General features: G+C 42.5%; 1 protein-coding gene across 1 annotated transcript; it reads right to left on the bottom strand.

Moving 5' to 3' along the window:
• Positions 1–1,569: 1,569 nt before the first annotated feature.
• Positions 1,570–20,213, bottom strand: TEX261 (testis expressed 261). The gene is made up of 6 exons (XM_068132884.2): positions 19,928–20,213; positions 18,848–18,927; positions 9,167–9,320; positions 8,744–8,811; positions 2,785–2,887; positions 1,570–2,057 (listed from the first exon to the last, which is right to left on the bottom strand). The coding sequence occupies exons 1-6, from the start codon at positions 19,995–19,997 to the stop codon at positions 1,939–1,941; spliced, it is 594 nt and encodes a 197-aa protein (XP_067988985.1). The 5' UTR covers positions 19,998–20,213; the 3' UTR covers positions 1,570–1,938.
• Positions 20,214–24,856: the final 4,643 nt, after the last annotated feature.

Consider the following 24,856-nt stretch of genomic DNA (forward strand, 5'->3'; position numbering starts at 1 on the left):
CCTATCTTTGACTGTTCAGGAGATTAGCACATGCAGACAAACAAACAAAAACTTTCTTTTATATATATAGAAGATAGATGATAGATTTGTAAAAAAAAATAAAAATATTTTAACATTATGGGCTATGATGTGTGGATCAGTCCCAAAAAAAATCTCAATTTAATCCATTTTTAAATTCATAATGTAACACAAGTGGTGTCAATACTTTTTGAAGGCACTGTAAATGTTCACTTCCAATGGAAAAGCTATAGCAGATTTTCTCTTTTGGAGAGTTTCTTTTTAAGCAGTCATTCAGTTATAAAGGCTTCTTCTTCTTCCTCCACCTCTTTGCAATAATTGCCTGCTTGGCAGTCTCAGAATAACATGACTAAGTCACAGCTGTGTCATGATACCTTTATTACTCTAAATTATACTTTGGATGTAAAATATGCACCGGCATTTGCAGAGCAGGGCAATTTCACGGTATATTGAGATGGGCACTTCCTCAGGCAAACATCAACCCTGCATCATGCCCTTTCATCACTCTTTCTTGAACGCCTTACTCTCATCTCCAAAATTGCTTCTTCCCACTCCCTCAGGTGTGGTGTTGCCTGGTGTTGGCTTAGCGGTTAGGGTGCCGGCTTGGGATCCTAGGATCCTGGGTTCGAATCCAGGTCGATCGCTAAATTAACGCCAGGGGGGTTGACTCAGCCTGTCATCCTTCCGAGGTCGGCAAATTGAGTACCAGCTTACTGGGATGAATGATCCCGGTGTGTACCCCGGTTTAGAATAGGCACGCTGTATCCCTGCGCATCGTAAGAGCGTGACCAAGGGTTGGCGTCAGGAAGGGCATCCGGCCATAAAAACATTGCCTCAAAACAGGGAACCATGATTGTCATGGGGCCCGCAAGGCTAACCCCCGCTCTAGCGGGGAAAAATGGCCTTAAAACGATCATTCATTCATATTCCACTCCCTCAGGTGCACCACCCTTTCTCAATATTCCTTCCCTCTTTATTGATACATTCAAGTTTTGCACATACACCTTGATTAACCCCAATTAACGCATGTCCTGTCAGAGTCCCTTAATTCCAGCAATTGTCTGGAATTTATATGTTTGTATATGTTAACAAAACCAAAGTACCTAAACCAAAGTACCAAAACCAAAGTATACAAGAGTAGGCCATTATGTGACAGCACTCTGGCCAAATGAACCTACATGGGGTATTGCAACAGCCACACAGCTATGCATCAATAAACTATGAAAACAGCATCCAGGTGTTGTATGTGAATTAATGAATGAGTGAATGAAAGAATGAAAGGGTGAAGGTTAGATCCTGTTTGTCAAAACTATACACAAAATCTCCAGTTGATTGTGCTAATACTCCTGCAATTTTCCACACTTTGAATAGCAATGTTCAATCCACATCTTTGTTCAATTTGGATGCAAGCAGCTGCAGTTGCATCGGATCGCATAATATTCATCCAGCTAGTCAGTGACAGAAAGAATGAATCAAATGTACACGTGTGCATCATCCCATTTTAAAATTCGGAACCAAACCACAGACTTTGAAGACATATAAAGAAACAAATGTTTTCAAAAACGCTTTATTTACTGTTTGCTAAGATAAGGTGGGATGAAGAATATTCAGGGTCCTGGCTGACTGCATTTCTCACAGTCATGAAAAATATATAGGTTGTTTTTACATTGGCCAACAATGCAGAAGAGCTTTAGCAAAGCCCAGTGAGGATTGCATCCACATGTCACTAAAAGTTTTTGGTTAACGTTGGTGTTGAGTGTCGAAAACACTGGCAGCAAATGATGTATATATGTAACCAGTTCGCATTACTTGCGGTGGGCTCTGATGTCCTTGTGCAAGTGGCTAGGTGAAGGATTCCGATGCTGATGGGCTCTTGCGATGGATTGTGCCAACATCTTGCGGAAAGAAGCTGCTCGGGCACTAGTAAATCTTCTGACGTGATGGAAGAAATGACTCTTTTACAAGTCGGAAGCAAGCAAGCAACCCAGAACGGTTTGCTTTCTTGCCTGATGTAAAGTAGTTCGATACAACATCATTATCTGTGAGATGGGGAGAAACAGCGACAATGACATAGCAAACGTCAGCACCCTGGAAAAAAAACAAAAATACTTATCACGATTCAACAAGTACTGCAAAACCAGAGGGTTTTGGAAGCAATAAGAAGTCGATTTGTATAAATTGAAATAAAATAATGATTTTAAAGGTCGTAGCAAAAATTCTGGAAGTTTACCGCCATTGACAGTGTATTATACGCCACCTTTTAAAATACGAAACATTAGTTATTTGTGTCCTTTATAACATCCTTAAAAACAGCAAGTTTCCTGTTTGGAATAATTTTCAATTTTTTTGACTGCCAGGCAGGAGACAGAGTAAAAATATCATCTCACTCCTCTCTGCGCATGTGCGATCAGGAAGAATTCAGAGCCAAAGTACTGTTCAACGGCAGGTTTGTATTCCGAATAGTGTTCAAAATATAACATTCCGTTTTAATTAAGTTGTTCCTCGATTATAAGCTGACGTTTGTAAACGTACGAACAGGCGAGGCGGACAGACAGAGGTTAACCAATTGCTTAACCCCACTTTTTGCTTCGCATGCGCAAGGTAATAACGTCATTATTGAACAACACTTACCTCCCCTAATAGCTGATTAAAACTTACAATCCACTCGCAAGATTCCAATAATCATGGCTTTGCTTCCCCACACCTTGATTTCCCCAGTATCCATACCCTCTACCCAGCTCCCCTTCGTTCCACCCAGATCCCTACCAGACTGTGGTACAGTTGACGGAAGGACATTATCTCCAGCAGATAATGACACAAAAAAGGAAAATGGTACAAGCCAGAGGCAAATGGTAAACACAGCCAGGGCCTGCAGGAGGCAAGGAAAAAGGTGCCGTATTAAACAAAATAACCATGTCAGCAATGCTACAATAATTAATGATAAAATAATTATGATACAAATGATAAAATAAAATCACCTATGAAATGAGAAATATTTATGAAACATCTTGAGGTGATTGACAAAACCGTAGGATAGTTATACCTATATGATACACTCCAAAGGTCTTGTGAGTTACTGTATGTACGGTATTCAAAGTTACCATTGAGAAATGATCTCCAATACTGCGATACTAAGATTGTAAACACTAGGGCATGCCCGTACTATATATAAGCTAGGACGTGCCCGTACGTGGGTGCCCGTTCCTTGCCAAAAAAAAAAAAAAAAAAAAAATTTGTGTAGGGGTGTGTGTGTGTAAACATCCTAGGGCGTGCCCGTACGTGGGTGCAAAAAAACATGCGTGCAAACAACAACAAAAAAAAACTTTGAAACCACGTGGCAGTAACGACCACAGAACCCCCCCCCTCTATTTACATGAATGGTTTGGTCCATTCGCAACGACCACAGAACCCCCCCCCTCTATTTACATGCAATGGTTTGGTCCATTCGCAACGCCAAAGCGAACGGCGAACGGCTAAATCGCCATAGCTCGGTAAGTACTTGTCCGATTAATTTCAAACCTTGAAAAGGCACATCCTCGGGTCCCCAGCAATATACCTGGCAAGTTTAAAGTATATCGGACCCGTGGTTGTCGAGAAACAGCGGTCACAGACAAACAAACAAACGTACAAACGTACAAACGTACAAACGTACAAACGTACAAACAAACACACAGAGATTACTGGAATTATAGATAGATATGGCAGGTTTCCAGAGTTAACCAAAATGCCAACAGTAAAATAAGAACAACATTGCACATATTTATGAAACACAAACTGAGAATAGCTCAGACGATGCAAAATTGCTTTTGAGCAGTCTAGTTTAGGTTCGATTCCAGAGCCTATGATAGAACTGTCAGATTGGTGCTTTGCAGGCAGGGTCTTGCATCAAGGAGTAGTGTCCTTTTAAGAAGGTGTTGCACCAGCTGGCCCATCTGATCACATTCACCTGTGGGTTTTTCTTTTGTATATAAAGGCGAGGCTCATGGGGAGCTGGAACATAGAATGGATCAGGATGTAACAGAACAGAAGGAACAGTAGAAAGAGGGGGGCACAACAAACAGCAGGGTCAAGGGACAAAACAGAGGGAGACTTGGACAAACAAGGGATTGAAGTAAGAATGAGGAGTAGGGGAGGATGCACAAGGTGGACAATATGGATATACAAGCAAACTCTCAGGAAGGAAAAACTGGATATTTGGAAAGATGTGGGCTTGGGGATGGGTAACGGTGGTAGAAAAGATCATGCAAACACAGAAGCTAACACAGAATTGAGGTATTCGGTCTTCTCACGAGGGGAGTCGCCTGTGGTGCCATTTGAAGGGAGGGAATGTATGGAAGAAGATCATACACCAGAGACTTAGCAAGGTGCCACCAGATTTTGGAAGAGTGAGACAAGTTTGAAAGTCCAATCTTGAGGTTGGCCAGATGTTGTTTTCTGGCTCTCCTGAGAATGGGCACAGACTTGTTGTAGGATTTGTGGAATGATCTCAGATTGCCTTCTGCAACATTGCATGTCATGTGGCAAACACTCCCATTTATTTAAATAACAAACTGCATGAAGAAATTCAGTCCCTCAAACGTTTCGGCCCCACCAACCAAGTCGGTCTCCAAAGCCAGCCTTGAATGAGCATCCTCCATCATGCCAAGCATTTTCTTGGCAAGTCTAAACTTCTAACAACCTACAAGGCCTTCATCCGCAGCTTGATGGAGTACTGCTCTCTCCTTTGGGTTCATGTTCCTAGCTCACACCTTTCGCATCTTCACACTGTGGGGACCATGGCCCTCAAAATTATTGGAATCTCCTGCGACAAACCTGAATCCATGGTCCTCTTACTCCTGCATTGCAAACAAGTTGGTGGCCTGTATTCTACCACCATTCTGATCTTGCACACTCTGCTTTTTCAGTCCATTGTCCCTCCCTGGTTCCTCCAGGGTGCATGCATTCTGCCAGTAAGTTTGTAACCCACCTCTGATGCAACTCCAAAAAGTTTAGGCTTACCTCTACTCATTTGTACCTCTTTTCCTCAATCTGATCAATCTCTTTCTTCCCTCCAGGGCGGTAAGATGACTGTTCACAAAACTCCTCGGATCATCCCCATCCATACTAATGATATTTTATACCCTTATTAACTCTATCCAATCCTCCACCTTCCTTTCTAGGTTATGGTTTCTCTCCTCTCCCTTCAAAACGTTTCTATTTTTTGTTCCATTGCTGTCTCACTTGGACAACAAGGAACAGAAACTGAATACAAGTGCGATGCGTATGCTGAGATGGACATGTGGAGTGACCCAGAGAGGATAAGATCAGGACCCAGTACATCAGGTCTGACCATTCAGGTCAGTCTTTTGGGACTGCACTGGTAACATGTAACACAGTGCTACCTTCCCGCATGGTCGGGTTGACGAAACTGACACCCCTCACTGGCTTTGCTTGTGTGGAGGCTGACTGACACCCTGCCAGGACTAAAAACAACACCTGAGAAAGGGAGGATGAGCTCCCTTCGGGGGCCAACGGCCATCCAGTATGGAAATGGTGTCTCCTAGAAAATCCCTAATGGGGGTAGGAAAATGTATTTTCCCGCCTGGCCGAGTTACCTCCTCCTGCACAGTGGTCCTGTGAAGAGGGTTCCTTGTTTCAGGACTAGGTGAAGGCTCTGCCAGTTTTTTCTCTTCTGCTTTTTGTTTGTAGCCCAACACATTTAGTGGATCTCAGCCTTGTTAAGGGTGAATTTCAATAAATAAATAAAAAATCAGAAAGTCAGTTGCGGATGCATCGAAGAGAGTAGCAGAGAAGAGACTAAGTTGGTTTGGTCATCTGATGAGGAAAGTGAGTATGTGGTGAGGCAAGTGATGGAGATGGGACTGCCAGGAAGAAGTGGAAGGCCTAAGACCAGATGGAAGAATGCGGTGGCAAGAGTTTTAGAAGTTGGTTGGCTTGGAAAAAGAATGGGTGATTGATATGAAGAGATGGAGAAGGATGATAAACCAGCATTGTGGCGACCCCAAGTAAAATGGGAGAAGCTGAAAGAAAAAGAAGAAGAAGAAGCCGTTTCATTCCCGGTTTTCCATTCTTGTCTTTCAACCCCCATACTGTTGTGTTTGAGCTTGTATCCAGCTTGTTCAACTCATGTGTCCTTCTCCCTTCATCTCTCTCTCTCTGATTCGTCTCCCTCTACCCTGCTGTTGGTGTGCTTCACTGCTTTCTATTGTGTTCTGTTCTGTTCTACGTTACAGGTCTTCCATGAGCCTCGACTTCACATATATATATACATATAATAAAAACCTAAATCTTTCACAAATGGTCCCAAGAAAGCCAAACATCTTGAAAATTTTCCTTGCTTCTGGAGACACCAAGCCAAAAGCTCCTGTTTAATAATAATAATAATAATAATAATACATTTATTTTATATAGCGCTTTTCAAGAAGCCCAAAGACGCTTTGACAGAGTACAAAAAACAAGTGCAAAAAGACAAAAATCAACAGGTAAATAATCAAAGCAAAAGGAAGGAGAGGAGAAGAGATAGTCAGGGGTTAAATGCTGTGGGTTAAATGTTGAATGCAGTGTTGAACAGGTGGGTCTTGAGTGATGTTTTGAATGTGGTGAGTGAAGAGGAGTCTCTGATGGTGTGAGGTAGTGAGTTCCAGAGGGTGGGAGCAGCGATGGAGAAGGCCCTGTCCCCCCAGGATCTGAATTTGGTCCGCATAGGGGGGGGGGGGGGGGGTCATGAGGTTGGTACCAGCAGAGCGGAGGTTGCGGGTGGGAGTGTGTCTGGAGAGGAGGTCAGTCAGGTAGGATGGGGCCAGGTTATGGAGGGCTTTGTAGGTCAAGAGGAGGATTTTGTACTGGATTCTCTGGGGGATGGGGAGCCAGTGAAGCTTGTAAAGGACGGGGGTGATGTGGTCACGGGTCCGGGAATGGGTGAGTAGACGGGCAGCGGAGTTCTGAATGTATTGGAGTTTATTGATGATTATTGAGGGTGAACCAAAGAGGAGGCTGTTGTAGTAGTCCAGACGGGAGGTGATGAAGGCATGGATGAGGGTTTCTGCAGCCGTGGAGGAGAGGGATGGACGGAGACGGGCGATGTTTTTCAGGTGAAAGAAACCAATTTGTTTACCAATTTGTAAACAGCTTGTATCCAGCTTGTTACCAATTTGGTAACCAATTACAATTCAATTTGGTTTACCAATCTTTTGTGTGATTGCTCAGTTCCTTTGGTTCTTCTGCTTGCAATGGTGGGATTTAGTATACATGTTTGACCATTCTGTGGGTTCAGCAACACCTAGGACTCTGGAACAGCTAGATATCTTGGGAGTTATTTTTCTGATTTTCTGGACATTTTTCCTCGGCCTAGGTAATGCTGCCAACTATTTTACTGCTGCTATTTGGGCTTGGGCCCCATCAGATGGAGCACTAATTCCGATACTTTTCAATCAACACCTTTTGGAGTCTCTGCACTGTTCTCTCATTTAGCGATGTGGGCAGGTGTTCATGGATGTGTCGCCCTTTATATATCTGCCTCCAAAAGCAGAGGATCTTCCACGATGTGGAAGAAGCTGGCTATGTACCCACAAGTTATTTTTTTGTCATGTCTGCCTTCAGCTCTCCAATCCCACCTCAAAAGCTAGAGGGATGGGGGAGTGTTTGGGGGTGCTATGGCCATTGCAAAGATTATATTGCACAATCCTTTCCACCATAATAACAAAACCCTCTGTGCTCACAACTTACACTTGCAGATTTTTTGCAATACAGACTGAATTTTTTTTTTTCACCTCTCTTCATACTGTATTGTAATTTATCTTCATCGTTTATTCTCCACTATCAGTTTTTGACCTTCAGCTTGCTGTTTACCTCGTGATTATTGATTTGCTTCCACTTTGTATTGTCTTCATTACCTCCACTACCGAAGGTGGGCAGAGGTTATGTTTTCACCCGTTTGTCTAACTGGCTGTGAGGACGTTATCTCAAGAAGATACAGACGGATTTGGATGACACTTGGTGGATAGATTGGGTGTGTGACGAGGACGAAATGATTCGATGTTGGTGAGGATCCGGATAGTTGAATTTTTTTTAGTGATTCTTCGACATTGAGAGATGGGGCCAAAAACTAAACATAGCATATTTCAAGAAGTTGTGGACGGATTATGACAAAACTTGCTAGGTGAGTTGGGTAAGGTGACAAGAACAAGCCGATAAGATTTTGAATCAGGTGTGGATCCAGATACGACCCATCAATGGGATACAAAGCGTAAGCTGTTCAGCCTGGTGGAGGTATGCGCTCTACCGAGTACTGTTATAGTTTTGCCTTTTGTTATAGATGCTGGAGTTGTTTCAGGAAGCTTTATAACTACTGTTAGTGTTTTGTCTCACTTTGCTTATTCTAGGTGTAAGCTCTTTCTTGGCTTCCCGAAACATCTTTTTAGCTAAGTTAAGTAAATAAGTAAGCTCTTTCATGAGACTCTTTATCCTGTAAATATTTTTTCAAACTCACTTTGACGATTTTCGTTATGTCTGTGTAGACTAGGCCAGAGATAACAAATGCTTGAAAATTAGCTCAGTTCTACTTAAAATAACTTATTTTGATAATACAAGGATATTTAAAATGACGCAAACACATAAAGCATTGCCCAATTCGAGGCAATTAACAATGCGTAAACAGATGCAAAAATACAGATAAAAAGTGGAAAATGGCAGAGGTAATGCAATGACACAGATGTAGAATACAAACCTCAGAAAATGGATGGTAGTTCTCACTGAAGTATGCAAAAGTCAAGTAGTGATTAATCAACACCATCACTGCAACAAAAAGAAACAGCATGTTTTTTTTGTAAAACATCTGAGAAATATCGTAAATTCTCCCTTCCTCTGTTCCAATATTTCATCCTGTAAAATAGAGCCTGGTGTTGGCTTAACGGTTAGGGTGCTGGCTTGGGATCCCAGGATCCTGAGTTAGAATCCTGGTCGATCGTTGAATTAACGCCAAGGGGGTTGACTCAGCCTGTTTATCCTTCCGAGGTCGGCAAATTGAGTACCATCTCTGGTAATTGGGGCACCGCATCAGCGGCACAAACACGCTTCCAGAAAAATGATGCAACCAGCAGCCACTGGCTGCATACAAAACAACATTCTGTAAAATTCACAATATACTTACCGCATGTGAGAATAAAGCTGGGTGAAGAAAGGACAATGTAGGGAAATGTACGTAGCAACCCAAAGGATATTAGGTTTGAAAATAACCCCACGGCAACAAGGACAACTGGAAATTTTTCAAAGAAGAAGAGTCCCACATAAACTACAGTGGAAAACTGCAAGGTCGGGAGGAAAAAGTGGGAAGGATGATTTAAAAAATGTAGCAAACAGGGAAGCAATTAAAAAGTGGAATAAAATACAAACAGTTGGATGTAACTTTGCCAAAACAATTTTAAATATGCTAGATGAGGCCTCTGTAAGGAAATGGTTAATTTCTCATGACCTGATTGCATCTATTTATTGACGACAATTCCAGAAATTTTGCTGTTTCTTTTCTTTAACATCTCCCTTTGGGCGTGCAATCGAGTTTCCCCCTGTTTCAAAGCAAAGCATCAAATGAAATGGACTAGTTCGTGACAGGGGATGGGTGCTCAGATTCACCTTTTGGAACTCCCAACAGCAAGGTTCCAAGGGAAGTACGTATAGAGTCGGTGAGTCGGCAGGCACCCTGAATAGATTACAAATTCCTGCCACCTTCAGTTGAACATTTCCATGGATATTTCCAAGATGACCTCCAAAGCCAGTCGCAGACTGGGCATCCTCCGTAGTGTTAAGTCCTTTCTTGGCAGGACTGAGCTACTCACCACTTACAAAGCTTTCGTCCACAGTTTGATGGAGTACTGCTCTCCCCTCTGAGCTAGTGCTCAGCTGTATATATACAGTCACGTGAAAAAGTAAGTACACCCCATGTAAAATTTTGACTTTTTCAACATATTTCAACATACAGGTATTTGATCTTCATTTCAACAATATTGAGAGATAAAGGTGATGTAATACAACAAATATCATGAAACATTTACATTTTGTAGTCCATTGTATAATTTAAAGAAACATAAATGCAAATTTCGCATGTGGAAAAAGTAAGTAGCTACACCCCATGAAATGTTTTTTTAATCTTTTAAACATATGTGGTCATATCAATATTTGATCTTCATTTAAACAGTATCTATAGATAAAGGTGATCTAATTGAACAAAAAACAATGTAAAATTGAATTTGCAATAATTTATTCAACAAAAAATTGTTGCACAGCATGCACAATTGCATGCACAGCTCGTTTCAAATCCCCCCACAACATCTCGATGGGATTTAGATCCGGGCTTTGACTTGGCCATTCCAGAACCATCCATTTCTTTCTTTTCAGCCATTCCTTGGTGGATTTACTGGTATGTTATGGGTCATTGGCATGTTGCAAGATCCACATTCGGTTGAGCTTCAACTTCTCCGACAGATGGCCTCACATTATCCTCAAGCACCCTCTGGTACAATGAAGAATTCATAGTGGATTCTATGATGGTGAGCTACCCAGACCCTGATGCAGCAAAGCTGCCCCAAACCATAATATTTCCACCACCATGCTTTACAGTTGGTATCAGGTTCTTGTGGTCAAATGCTGTCTTTGGTTTTCGCCAAATATGTCTTCTGTTACTGTGGCCAAATAGCTCTACCTTTGACTCATATGTCCAGAGCACATTGTTCCAGAAGTGCTGGTCTTTGCCTAGGTGTTCATTGGCAAACTTTAGTCTTGCCCTGATGTTCTTTCTGGACAGCAAAGGTTTCCTCCTGGCACACCTCACATGTAGATCAAATGTGTGCAGCCTCTTTCTAATGGTAGACTCGTGCACTTTGACATCAACAGTGGCAAGAGCTACCTGTAGGTCCCGTGATGACATTCTGGGGTTCTTCGAGACTTCTTTCAGCATCTTGCGGTCTGCTCTCGGGCTGAACTTGCTGGGGCGGCCTGGCCTGAACAAGTTCGCAGTTGTTTGGAATCTTCTCCACTTGTAGATGATCTTCTGGACAGTCGAATGATCGATTTCAAATTGTTTGGAGATCTTTTCAAATCCCTTCCCAGACTCGTAGGCATCTATAACCTTTTTTCTGAAGGCCTCAGAGAGCTCTTTTGATCTAGGCATGGTGACGCCGCACACTTCAACAACAAAGTGCAAGCCAAACTAAATGTCTGAGGTTTAAATAAGACAGGTTCCTCCAAGATCCTCTCTAACGATGTTCTAATCATTTGCACCTGAGCTGGTGCACCTGATTCTAATTTTAGGTATTTGAAGTAGTGATAAATGTAGGGGTGTACTTACTTTTTCCACATGCGAAATTTGCATTTATGTTTATTTAAATTATACAATGGACTCCAAAATATAAATGTTTCATGATATTTGTTATATTATATCACCTTTATCTATCAATATTGTTGAAATGAAGATCAAATAGCTGTATGTTGAAATATGTTGAAAAAGTCAAAACTTTACATGGGGTGTACTTACTTTTTCACGTGACTGTATATATATATATATATATATATATATATATATATATATATATATATATATATATATATATATATATATATATATATATATATATATATATATATATATATATATATATATATATATACGTATATATATATATGTATATATATATATATATATATATATATATATATATATATATACAGTATATATATATATACAGTATATATATATATACAGTATATATATATATACAGTATATATATATATACAGTATATATATATATACAGTATATATATATATATATATATATATATATATATATATATATATATATATATATATATATATATATATATATACAGTATATATATATGTAAGGGATTTCATTTGAATCCCAGGCTCATGGGGGCAGTATGACCTCATTTCTCCGCTAAAGCTAAGGTCTGACTGTCTCGATTGGAGAAGCTGTTGATACACATCCTTAATTGACCTTGTGGCAACATTCCTTCCCCATGAGCTCCCTGCCTGCCAGATCTTGCTCCCAGGGACAGTCTGTGTAAACTGGGGAAATGTTTTGAGTTCCTTGTCCTTTGAAAAAAGTATATAAAGCCAAATGCAAGTTGAAAGTCCCTGAGTTGATCTTGGGGCTGGCTGTGTGATATTATTTTCCTGAAATGGCGTTACTGGCCGATGCGCCGATCATCTACCATGCATGTTATTCTTATAACTCAATAAACCTCTTGTACACTTGGTCCGAGTTGAGCAGGTGCTTCTGCCAGAACTGGAAGGGATTCGGGAATCCACGACACATACATACATACATACATACATACATACATACATACATATACAACTTATATTTGTTTCACAAACTCACAAAGTTTTGAGCTGAAAAATAGCAGCCAATAGGAAGGGTAAATCTTTGGAAAATGACCTTTTTAACCTACGGAATTGAGGCTCACGGAAGAGTGTGGTGATAGAGGAAGAAAAGACCATGCATCACAGCCCAGGTTTCAGTTCGTAACCTTGCTGCTAAGGTGAGTACCGTATGTTGCCATCACGATACTACTGTACATGAAAACTCATCAATCAAACAATTCATACCACACTTGTACTGGGCATACTAACGCGGAAAAGCAACCAGTGCTTTAGAGAAAATATAGAGTAAATGCAAAAATTGTGGTTCAAATAATTAGACATCTAAATGTGAGATTCATGAATCATTAACATTGAACCCCTTATATTTATAATGTTAGGGTTATTTTAGCATTTAATGTAAAGGTTTGGTGATTTTAGAATTAGGTCTGTTCAGGTGTGCAATTGACTTATGTTGTGATCCCAAGCAAGCAGACGGATTGGTAAGGTGCATCTCAATTCTCAACCCAAAGCAAAAAGACGACAAGCCCAGGCAGCTATGGTAGGTGTATTTTTGTATGGCTGACACAAAATGGAACATGGAAAGAGTGCTCAGCAGAAGCGTCGATTATTGTCTGCATTTGCATTTAGCGGTGAAAGGCCAAAATCCATAGCGGTTGTAGCGCAGGAAAGAAAAGACGGACATGAGAATGGATCAGAATGCAAAAGCTGGAATCTAATTTACTCCATCAGAGTAGATTTATGTAAACCATTAAATGACCTTAATTTGAAAATATCTTGTTCGTCAGAAATGTATGCATGAAGGCAACATATGTGCAGCACAAAAGCAATATTCTGTGAACAGTGCCTACCAATATTATCAGTGATATCGTGAACTTGTAATAAATATTGAAGACCCATGCTCTCGAGAGAGCTTTGGGATGATCATGACAAGCAGGAAACAATCCTGGACAGATTGCAACTTAATGGCAAACCACCGATTGCAGGATACTTCATTGAAAGTGGCACAAATTAGTAATTTGTTCAGGATGCCGGCAATAACTCGCCTCCGCTTCACGAAAGACAGCATGGAATCTTTAAGGCCCACCAACAACCACTGCTGGCATCCGGGTCCTCCGGCTAAAGGTCCTCCTGACAGACTGAACACACAATGATGCCTCGCCCTGGAAGCGAAATGCCAGGGTGAGTTTATTTTAAAAAAACAAACAAAAAAAACACCTTTAGAGGCCATTTTTCCCCGCAAGCAGGGGTTGGCCTTTTTCGGGCACCGTGGTTGTTGTTGTTTTTCGGTCCCCTTTTTGAAGCAATGTTTTACGGCCGGATGCCCTTCCTGCCGCCAACCCTGTTTTGTCGCCTTTTATGACAAACAGGGAATTACCAGTGAACTGGTACTCAAATTAGCCGACCTCGGAAGGATGACAGGCTGAGTCAACCCCCCCTGGCGTTAATTCAGTGATCGACCGGGATTCAAACCCAGGATCCTAGGATCCTAAGCTGGCACCCTAGCCGCTAAACCAACGCCAGGCTATAGCAGCTGAGTTTATAGCACTATTCAAAAATCAGAACCCAGGATCGATAGTTTAAAGGTGAGTGCACACACCTCTTAGCTATGCTGCATGCATAATATATTTATTTAATTGATTTACAGAGTGTTAAGCCTGGTGTTTTTTTGTTTGTTTGTTTGTTTTTGGATACATAATCGAGGCTCGTGAAAGAGCTAACATTTATCACACAAACAAATCAAACAGACAAACAAACAAAATATATAAAAAGGGGAGCGGTAGACAAGATGGGGAGAGAAGGGGAAGCACATCAACACAACATTTGTGAGGGACATCGGGAATGTGTGGGAGAGAGCGGGCTTGGGGGGAGGCGGCGTGGGAAGGGGGGGGGGGGGTGGGAGAAGTATAAACACAGGACAACAAGGACTTCCAGGAAAGAAGTTGGTATTTCAAAAAAGTGGATTTGGGGTGAAATTAGCTGGGGTAGAAAAGATCAAGGTTTTGGATGGGGGAAGATAAGAGATGGTAGTGAACAGCTGTTTTAAAGACCTGGAGGGAGGAGTGGGATTGAAGGGAGTGGGGGAGTTTGTTCCAGAGGCAGGAGAAAAGAGGAATGAAAGAGTGAAGGTGAGCAGAGAGTCTTGATTTTGGCAGTTTAACCATAAGAGAGTTGCAGGCAGATCTTGTGCGACCTTTAGGAATATTTGGGGGACAGAGCCCAGAGAGAGCTGGGAGGAGCAAGGCCGGAGAGGAGTCGGTAGAAGACAGAAAGACCACCAACCTGCCTGCGGTGAGTAAGTGAAAGGCCCTCGGAGGTAGTTTCATCACGGGAGATTCCAATGATGCTGAACGCTTTGGTTTCAACAGCGTGAAGACGAGCTAGGTGTGAGGCAGGAGCACCAGCCAGGAGGGGAGAGCAGTATTCCATTGAGCTGCAGATGAAAGCCTTGTATGTGGTGAGAAGCTCAGGTGTGCCAAGGAAGGACTTTGCACGACGCAGGATGCCCAGTCGGCGACTGGCTTTGGAGGCCAGATTTGAAATGTGGTTTTCCCAGGAAAGATCATGGCAGATAGTGAGACCCAAAAGCTTGAGTGACAGAACTTCTTGGAGAGGATTATTCAGAAAGTGGATGGGAGGGTTGTCCAGTCGGTCTTTTCGGAGAGACATCGTAAGAGTGTGAGATTTGTCAGGATTGAAAGACATGTTCCACTTGTATGCCCAGTCAGTGATTTTGTCCAGGTCTGCAGAGAGTGAGGAGGCTGCAGACTGCCGATCTGAGGGATGAGGAATGGAGCGGCACAGAGTGCACTCATCAGCAAAGAGTCAGAGAGATCATTGATGAAGACCAGAAAAAGCACAGGGCCCAGAACACTGCCTTGGGGAACTCCAGCCTGAACAGGAAGAGGAGATGAGAGAAACCCATTCAGGGCCACACATTGACGACGACTAGAGAGGAAGTCCGCCAGCCATGTGTGGAGATTTCCATGGATGCCAAAGGAGGAGAGTTTGGTGAGCAGAGCGGGGTGCCAGACCGTATCGAAGGCACGTGATATGTCGAGGGAGACAGCTCTAATTTCCTGTTTGGCATTAAGGACCTCCATCCATTGTTGAGACAGCAGAAGCAGCATGTCCAGAGTAGAGTGACCTGGTCTGAAACCAAATTGATGATCAAAGATCAAGCCATTGGAGAAGAGGAAAGATTTCATATCTGAAGCAATGATGGATTCCATGATTTTGCTGATAATTGGGAGAAGGCTGATTGGTCTGTAGTTGCTAGGATCTGTTGGCGTAACGGTTAAGGTGCCTGGCTTAAGATCTTAGAGTCTTGAGTTTGAGCCCCCGTCGTGGCGTTAAATAACACCAGGTGGGTTGACTCCGCCTGTCATCTTTCTGAGGTCGGCAAAATGATTACCAGCTTACTGGAAACAGGAGGCACTGCATCAGCCGCACAGCCACACTCCCAGAAATTATGCATCCAGCAGCCACAGGCTTCCTACGAAATAATAATACAGAACGTTGGTGCGGCTGAAGCAGTTTCTGGGCAAGGGTTATACTGGGTGGTTTGTCATTGCCTTCCCAACATTGTTTGTCTGTGCTCTATCCTTTAGAATGCAGAGTCAAGCAAGTAAGCAGCACATACCATTTTTAAAGCCGTTGGTATGACTCTGCTGGGGTTTGAACCACCAACCTCCCAGATTCGGAGTGGACGCTCCACCCATTACACCACCGAGTGTGGTTATTTATTTATATTAATTAATTTATTAATAATAATTGCGTATAGTATTGTCCTGTGGCTGGCTCTCAGTTAACACCAAGAGTACACCACGGATGGCAATCAAGCTTAATGAAAGCGTTATTCAATTGATGGCGGACGATACACGAGACGGAATGAAAAATACCGACTCACCTGGACGGCCGCCACACGCAGGCGTCTTCACCCTACAAATTAATAAACCACACCAAACGGAATTTATGTACAAAAATAACGCGGCTTTATTGCTGGACCCCGATACAAAGAAATGCGCCGGTAAAACTAAACCCCCCTAGTGAGTGCTTTTACACACAGACTTGCACAACATACAAATGGTGAGGATAAAGTAAAAGAAATGTTGTCTTTGTGGGTGCGGGCTTATCTCCGTCTAGCTGAGGTGTGTCAGGGTTCGTCAGGTATCATCGGCTCCAAGCGCACAAGCCCGCCGCGGCTCCGATGTCGGCGGGAAGTAGGCCTCATTACGCTCCCGTTCGCGCGTTGCTGGGCCACGTACGCCGCTGCGCGGCAAGCCTCGTGTCTCCGCGCGATCGCTCATGCGTGGATGTAGGGTAAGAGGATCGTCAACGCTCCAACGTCTTTCCAACGTCCAACAAGCAAAGGTCCAACGGAAAGAGAAGGCAAGAAGGGAAGAGAGGTCCGGGCAGGAAGGAATCCAAAGACAAGAGGGAGGAAATGCCGGCCAGCGAGTGGTTTTACTGGCCGTCTCGTGACGTCAGCCCTCTTCCTCTCCAATCCCTGCCTCGCTTCTTGACCCCTCAAATGTTCTGATCACGTCCGTCCCCTCTTATTGGCCGAGCGCTTCGTGCCCTTCGTGTCATGCCATCTGTCGGTGGCCAATCAGTGTGTCGCTCCTTCCACCTTCCTTCCACCAATCACGGGGAAGCTTTCTGCCCCTCCCCTGACCAATCACAGTCCTTCCCTACTCTGCCAATCAGTGACCTGCTTATTACTCGGCCTGCCTGTTCAATGTTCCATTGCCATGCTGGCGTAGTGCGTGGTCGCTTCATGTCTGTTCTTCCGGTCAGGTTTTATTAAATGCTATGTGTGGTGCTTTTTATGGTGGGATTCCTAACCTACGTGTCTATATGTGCTGCCATATGGGACAATGGGGAGATCACAGGTTTGACACACGGGGGAATTAGCATAATCCCTACTCTACCTATCACACGGATCATCCTTGTATGATCACAGATATACACTTAATCCGACAAACCGCCTAAACAGATCCCTGACTTACTGTACATCGAAATGGTTCTTCTTCTTCATGACATCGGAGCACCTACCTATGCAGATCTACCTGAATCTATATATCCCCCGACCCAAAATTCATAACAGTATGTTTAATTGGGAAGACCAGTGCCGGATTAAGCCTTGCCAGGGTTGGGGGCAAAGAATATTTTCGGGCTGGTCTCACCATGAGTGCCAGCCCAGAGCACAGGTTGTCTGAGGTTGAGTAAAGAATCTCTTGTCTCTCTGGCTTATTTAGATTTAAAGTTGAAGGAGTTATATTAATAAAATACTGTACATATTTTTATTTTACTCATTTAATTGATTACCCGCACGTATATAAACACATAACTCCCAGCCCCCTACGCCGTTCACTCACTTGGAACAACTCACGGCCCTCCTAACATTGTTCATTCACTTGGAACAACTCACGGCCCTCCTTACATTGTTCACTCACACGGAATATCAAACCCCTCACACCACTCACTCGCACGATTCACTCCACAGTCTTCCTTGCTCGCTCCCTCATACCACGCTATTTTAGTAAGAACAGAACAGATTACCAAGTTTGAACCATGTCCAGACAGCTATTTTCGTTTGTAAAAAGAGAAACTGCATAAAAACATATTCTTACCTACACCACCAAAGGTGGATGGAGGTAATGTTTTCACCCCTGTCTGTCTGTTTGTTTGTCTGTTTGTCCGATTGTAAACAAGATATCTCAAAAAGTTGTGTACGGATTTGGACGAAATTTGGCAGACAGGTAGCATGTGTGGCAAGGACGAAATGATTAGATGTTGGTGAAGATCAGGATCCGGATCCAGCTAGTATAATTTTTTAAGTGATTCTTCACTCGAGTAATATGGCCAAAAATGATACATAGCAGGATATCTCAAAAATGTTGTGGACGGATTTTGACGAAACTTGGTGGACAGGTTGTGTGGTTGAAAAGGACTAATCGTTTCGATTTTGGTGAAGATCTGAATATGGATTCGGCTACAACAATTATTTAATTTTTAAGTGATTCTTCACCATTGAGAGATCGGGCGAAAAGCGATATAAAACATGATATTTAAAAACGTTATGGACGAGTTATGTCTAAACTTGGTGGATGAGTTGGGCAAGTGACAAGAACAAGCCGATTAGATTTTGGTTCAGGTCCGAATCCAGATCCGGCCTTTCAGTGGGATACAAAATGTAAACTGTTTATCAGGCAGAGGTATGCTCTCTAGTGAGTGCCGTTCTAGTTACCTCAATTTTTTTGGGCCTGCCAAGACCTGGGCCCAGGAGCAAATGCCCCATTTACTCCTGTTTTAATCCGCCATTGGTGAAGACTACAGTCATTAGAAACGAACCATTTTCTTGCAATGACCTTGTACAAAAACATGATCAGAAACAAAGTTAGGAGTCTATCAATGATAAGATAAACTTCTACCCAAAGCAGGTATTTGATGATTCTGCTCGTGAGAACGGTAAACTCTTCAATGAGTTCTGCCAAGTAGTACAGGCCAGCAGCTGCGGAACACACCAGCGGTCCTTCTTAATATACGTATAAAGAAAACAAAACAAATGATTCATCTGTCATTCTCATTCAACACATCTTCATCAATTCTTCAACTTTAATTTGCTATCACATTCCATTAGCTTCTTCACCACATCATCATCCACCAATGTACATATTACCATCTCTTCATTTGTGAAGTGGTTACCACATCAACTTATCATGTCATTTGTCAACATATTACCATAAACCATCCTCGTCATTTGACACATCCCATTACCTTCTCCTGCTCCACCACATACACATCACATCATCATCCACCAATGTACATATTACCATCTCTTCATTTGTGAAGTGGTTACCACATCAACTTATCATGTCATTTGTTAACATATTACCATAAACCATCCTCGTCATTCGACACATCCCATTACCTTCTCCTGCTCCACCACATACACATCACATCATCATCCACCAATGTACATATTACCATCTCTTCATTTGTGAAGTGGTTACCACATCAACTTATCATGTCATTTGTTAACATATTACCATAAACCATCCTCGTCATTTGACACATCCCATTACCTTCTCCTGCTCCACCACATACACATCACATCATCATCCACCAATGTACATATTACCATCTCTTCATTTGTGAAGTGGTTACCACATCAACTTATCATGTCATTTGTTAACATATTACCATAAACCATCCTCGTCATTCGACACATCACTCATCAGGTCCTTGTCCATCACTTTCGGCACGTCTCGTATTCTAACCTAACATCTCCTTTACCAATGCAGGTTACCTTATGGAACCAAACGAAGTGAAGACATGATACAGATTATCGAAATAATGGGAAAAGAGATTTACATTGCATCGATGATGGCAGAATATGTAATGCTATTCCTATTTTAAATTGCAAATGTACATAGATGTGTGTAATTGAATATTTTAATAAATTGAGCATTTCGCTGGTGATGGTTAAATGTTGTTATATAACGCCTTACCAATAGCTAACGTGGCGAATGCGACCTGCAGACACAGAGCCAGCCAGCTGAGCACATAGAGAAACCACATGATGTGTTAACTCGTCAACCCCAAACCCATCCCTCGGTTCTCTATTTATTTCCGTTCTGATAGTGGAGCCTACTGATAATACGAACCCTATTGTATTAGTAGCCTATTATTCTTGCTGTTATATTATAAAATCATGAATATTACTGTAAATTATCGGAAACGATCACCAAGCATCGCGAGATCCAAAACACGCCGAGTGAACACCTCACTTCCTCTAATTTTCTAAAAAAATAGTTTTTAAATAGTTTTATTCTCTGAGTTCATTGTTCTTACTGTGTTTATATGTGACTAGAGCGTGGTCAGAATTTTACATCTATCGCTTTTTTTTTTTTACTGAGGCTTGCTCCAACGCAATTATTACTATTACTTCGTTTTGTCCTTGTCCGTAGCGTTTGTAAACATTAATGTGGATTGTATACATTATATAATAATGTCACAATTGTTTTCTTATAAGATCGTTGACCGATTTCGTTGAAATCCATTTTTCCTTTCTGCCTTGCACTTGATAATCATGGCAATGTAGTTCGCGCCAGTGGCCCAGTACTTCGTGGCATCGCACCAGCCATCGTTGGCAATTAGGTTAGTGTTGTCACAGTGTCGTACACTTACAGTTACACCAAGCGTTTATTACCTTCGCAAAAGCGGAAGGTTATGTTTTGATCGCTGTGTATTTATTTGTATGTCTGTGTGTGTGTGTGTGTATGTTATTCGCATAACTCAAAAAGTATTCAACCGAATTGCATGAAATTTGGTGGGATGATTGGTTATTATACGGGACACATTTGATTAGATTTTGGGAGCAATCGGGTCAAAGGTCAAGGTCAAGGTCACGAAAAGGTCAAAATCGTATTTTTACCAAGTACAGAACAGTAGCTGCGGCGAAGGTATGCGCTCTACCGAGTGCCCGTTCTAGTTATATTAAGTCTTTAAACTTTTGAAGATGCCTGTCATTGTTGGTATATGCTGTATTGTTTATTTTTTATTGTTTCGTCAGCTGCAAATTATGGTATTGTTGAGGGATTTTAGTTGGTCAGTTTTCGTGTACGTGCTATGAATTAAATATCAAAATATCAAAATACCCCGTACGCGAACACTTTATGGAACTTGAACCTTGTCTAAGTATGAGCGACAAGGAGCGTTCAGGACTGTTATATAGTATATACCTACTGTAATTGTAGCTTTCCATAAGTCGTGTGTGCAGTCCTTTCAAAAGCAGGGATAAAGACTGTGACAAAGCAGACCCGACTACGGACATGATATGGAACACTTTAATTATTACAAATGCGAACTGTTTGGTTTGGGGCCAACAACCAAAAGCTGTATTGTAGTGTATTACTATTAGTGTATACATTATATATTTATTTGAAGGAGCTGCGCTCCAACGCGAGTCGAAAGAATTGAAGCGACCAAAGACGGAATTCGTCCGAGTTGCTTTATTGAAACAAAACAGCTCAGGTATTCTGACAAAAGCCCGTTTATCGGGCAGCAATATATATACACATTTATGTCGGGAAGTTTGCCCGGCAAAAGCTATACCGGGCATGCCCGGGTGTCAAGGGCGAGCCTTGGAAAGGCGAGTCTGGACCTGCCCGGGCGTGTTTGGCTGCGGCCTGGCAAGTCGAGGCTGGGCGTGCCCGGGCGCTCTGGGCGAGCCCTGGAAAGGCGATAGCGGGCATGCCCGGACGCTCTGGGCGAGCCCTGGAAAGGCGATAGCGGGCATGCCCGGACGCTCTGGGCGAGCCCTGGAAAGGCGAGACCGGGCGTGCCCGGGAGGTTCGGGCGTGCCCGGGAACAGTGAGTCCGGGCATGCCCGGGAGAGGCGCGTCTGGCCGTGTTCTGGCCGGTGCAAGGCGATTGTGTGCATCCAGTCCAGGTCCAGCGGTAACCGCTACATATATATATATATATATATATATATATATATATATATATATATATATATCTATCTATCTATATTATAATAGCCGTAGATGATTCTGTCTGTCTGTCTGTCTGTCTATCTGTTGGGTGTCTGTCCGGGGTGTGGCTTACTCGGTTTGCAGAGTAGCTCCACCCATAGCTCCACCCATTCTGGGAGTGGCTATAAACAAATATCCACCATTTTATTAACTCGCATAGCTTTGAGTCCTGTTTTGTAGGCCCGTGGTGTCTTGCTCTCCCCCAGTTTTATTTCAAATCAAATTCGATAAATCATTTCATTTTTCACAGTCGCTAACATAGTTTTAGACTCGGTTGAAAAAAAACGGGAAGAAAATCCAATGAAAGTTGCCGTTTATAGAACGAAATGAATTCTCAAAGGCCTGTAACTTCAAGGCCATTGAGTCTCTCTCACGCCTTTATCTCCAATCTAACTCACCATATGATTTCATTTTTATCGATGGTTTTACTTTTAGACTCGGTGTCAGCAATAATTGAGAACAATCCACACACGCGGGAAAATGCAGAGATATATTTTTTAAAATCGCGTCATGGTGTATCATACACCGCCCAACATGACACCGCCGGCAATGTGTCGATATATATTAAAAATTCGCTTTTGCTTTTCCGTTATGATATATTACTATTTCGTTTGATGATAGTCGTCACAAAAACGTCAACAATGATGCCGACATATATTTCTTCGTTTTTATTTCATTCAACATATTAGCCGGAAGTAAAATATGTTTCAGGAAATTACCGAGAGATATTTCTTCGTTTTTTTTATTAGTTATGTGCGCATACACTTTAAATAGGTTTATTTGAAATCTTTAATTTTCCACAAACATTCCACACACGCGGGAAAATGCAGAGATATATTTTTTAAAATCGCGTCATGGTGTATCATACACCGCCCAACATGACACCGACGGCAATGTGTCGATATCTATTTTAAATTCGATATATCATTTCATTTTTCACAGTCGCTAACATAGTTTTAGACTCGGTTGAAAAAAAACGAGAAGAAAATCCGATGAAAGTTGCCGTTTATAGAACGAAATGAATTCTCAAATGCCTGTAACTTCAAGGCCATTGAGTCTCTCTCACGCCTTTATCTCCAATATAACTCACCATCATGGTTTTAGACTCGGTGTCAGCAACGCGGGAAAACGCAGAGATATATTTTTAAAAATACACCATATCACCGCCCAACATGACACAGACGTCAACATTTCGACATTATCGCTTTTTCTTTAAACCGAGCCGAACCGAATAAACCGAGTGAATTCACCGTTTACCTTTGGTGACAGTCGTCACAAAACGACATATATTTCTTCGTTTTTATTTCATTCAACATTTTTAGCCGGAAGTAAAATTACCGAGAAATTACCGAGTTCAGGAAATTACCGAGACATATTTCTTCGTTTTTTTATTTATTAGTTATTTGCGCATACACTTTAAATAGGTCTATTTGAAATATTAAATTTTCACAATGTAATTTACTTGCCATTTGTCATTTGATAATTATGAGACACTTCCTATTGAGGATCGTGACAATTCATGCGGTGCGTGGAAACTTCCATTTCCAAAATGGATGAAGAACGCAGACCTGAACAGGATGCAGCTAGAAAACGAATGAGAAGGGCGAACGAGTCCGTCGTCGAACGTCAATGCAGACTTGAACAGGATGCAGCCAGAAAACGAATGAGACGGGAGAACGAGTCCGTCGACGAACGTCAATGCAGACTTGAACAGGTTGCAGCAAGAAAACGAATGAGACAGGAGAACGAGACAGTTGAGGAACGTGAACACCGACTCGCACAGGATGCTGCTGCAACAACGATGAGGAGGGAGAACGAGACCCTCGACGAACGTGAACACAGACTCGCACAGGATGCTGCTGCAACAACGATGAGGATGGAGAACGAGACCCTCGACGAACGTGAACACAGACTCGCACAGGATGCTGCTGCAACAACGATGAGGAGGGAGAACGAGACCCTCGACGAACGTGAACACAGACTCGCACAGGATGCTGCTGCAACAACGATGAGGAGGGAGAACGAGACCCTCGACGAACGTGAACACAGACTCGCACAGGATGCTGCTGCAACAACGATGAGGAGGGAGAACGAGACCCTCGACGAACGTGAACACAGACTCGCACAGGATGCTGCTGCAACAACGATGAGGAGGGAGAACGAGACCCTCGACGAACGTGAACACAGACTCGCACAGGATGCTGCTGCAACAACGATGAGGAGGGAGAACGAGACCCTCGACGAACGTGAACACAGACTCGCACAGGATGCTGCTGCAACAACGATGAGGTGCGAGAACGAGACCGTCGATGAACGCCAACACAGACTCGCACGGCATGCTGAGCAACAAAGACGTTGGAGTGCTCAGCAAACATATACAACCGCAGCCATAATGGATCCGGCCGAAGTATCCGATAATATTGTTCAAGAGCATAAATGCGGTCCAATGACGTCACCATGTGTGTACTGTTCTGCACACCATTTCACAAATGAATCAACAGGACAAGGGGATGGATTTACACTGTGTTGTTCCAAGGGAAAAGTTAAATTGCCTCCACTATTTGCCGTACCTGCTCGACTGCAACAACTTTATCAGGGTGACGATGGAAAATGTCGCAACTTCCGAGACAATATCCGGAATTACAATTCGGCATTAGCTTTTGCATCAATGGGTGCTCAGATCTCATCTCCTCCAGGAAATGGACCATACTGTTTCAAAATCCACGGTCAAATTTACCATCGCTGTGGTCCATTACATCCATCACATGTACATGAACAAGCACAATTTGCACAATTATTTATTTTGGATACAGCTCAAGCTACAAAGGAACGTATGAATCGACCTGAGAATCACAGATGTTTGCAAGAATTGATGGCAGAACTGCACAACATACTATCTGA

This window comes from Myxine glutinosa, chromosome 1, assembly GCF_964187855.1.
Source record: "Myxine glutinosa chromosome 1, kmMyxGlut1.1, whole genome shotgun sequence".
Classification (NCBI taxonomy): domain Eukaryota; kingdom Metazoa; phylum Chordata; class Myxini; order Myxiniformes; family Myxinidae; genus Myxine; species Myxine glutinosa.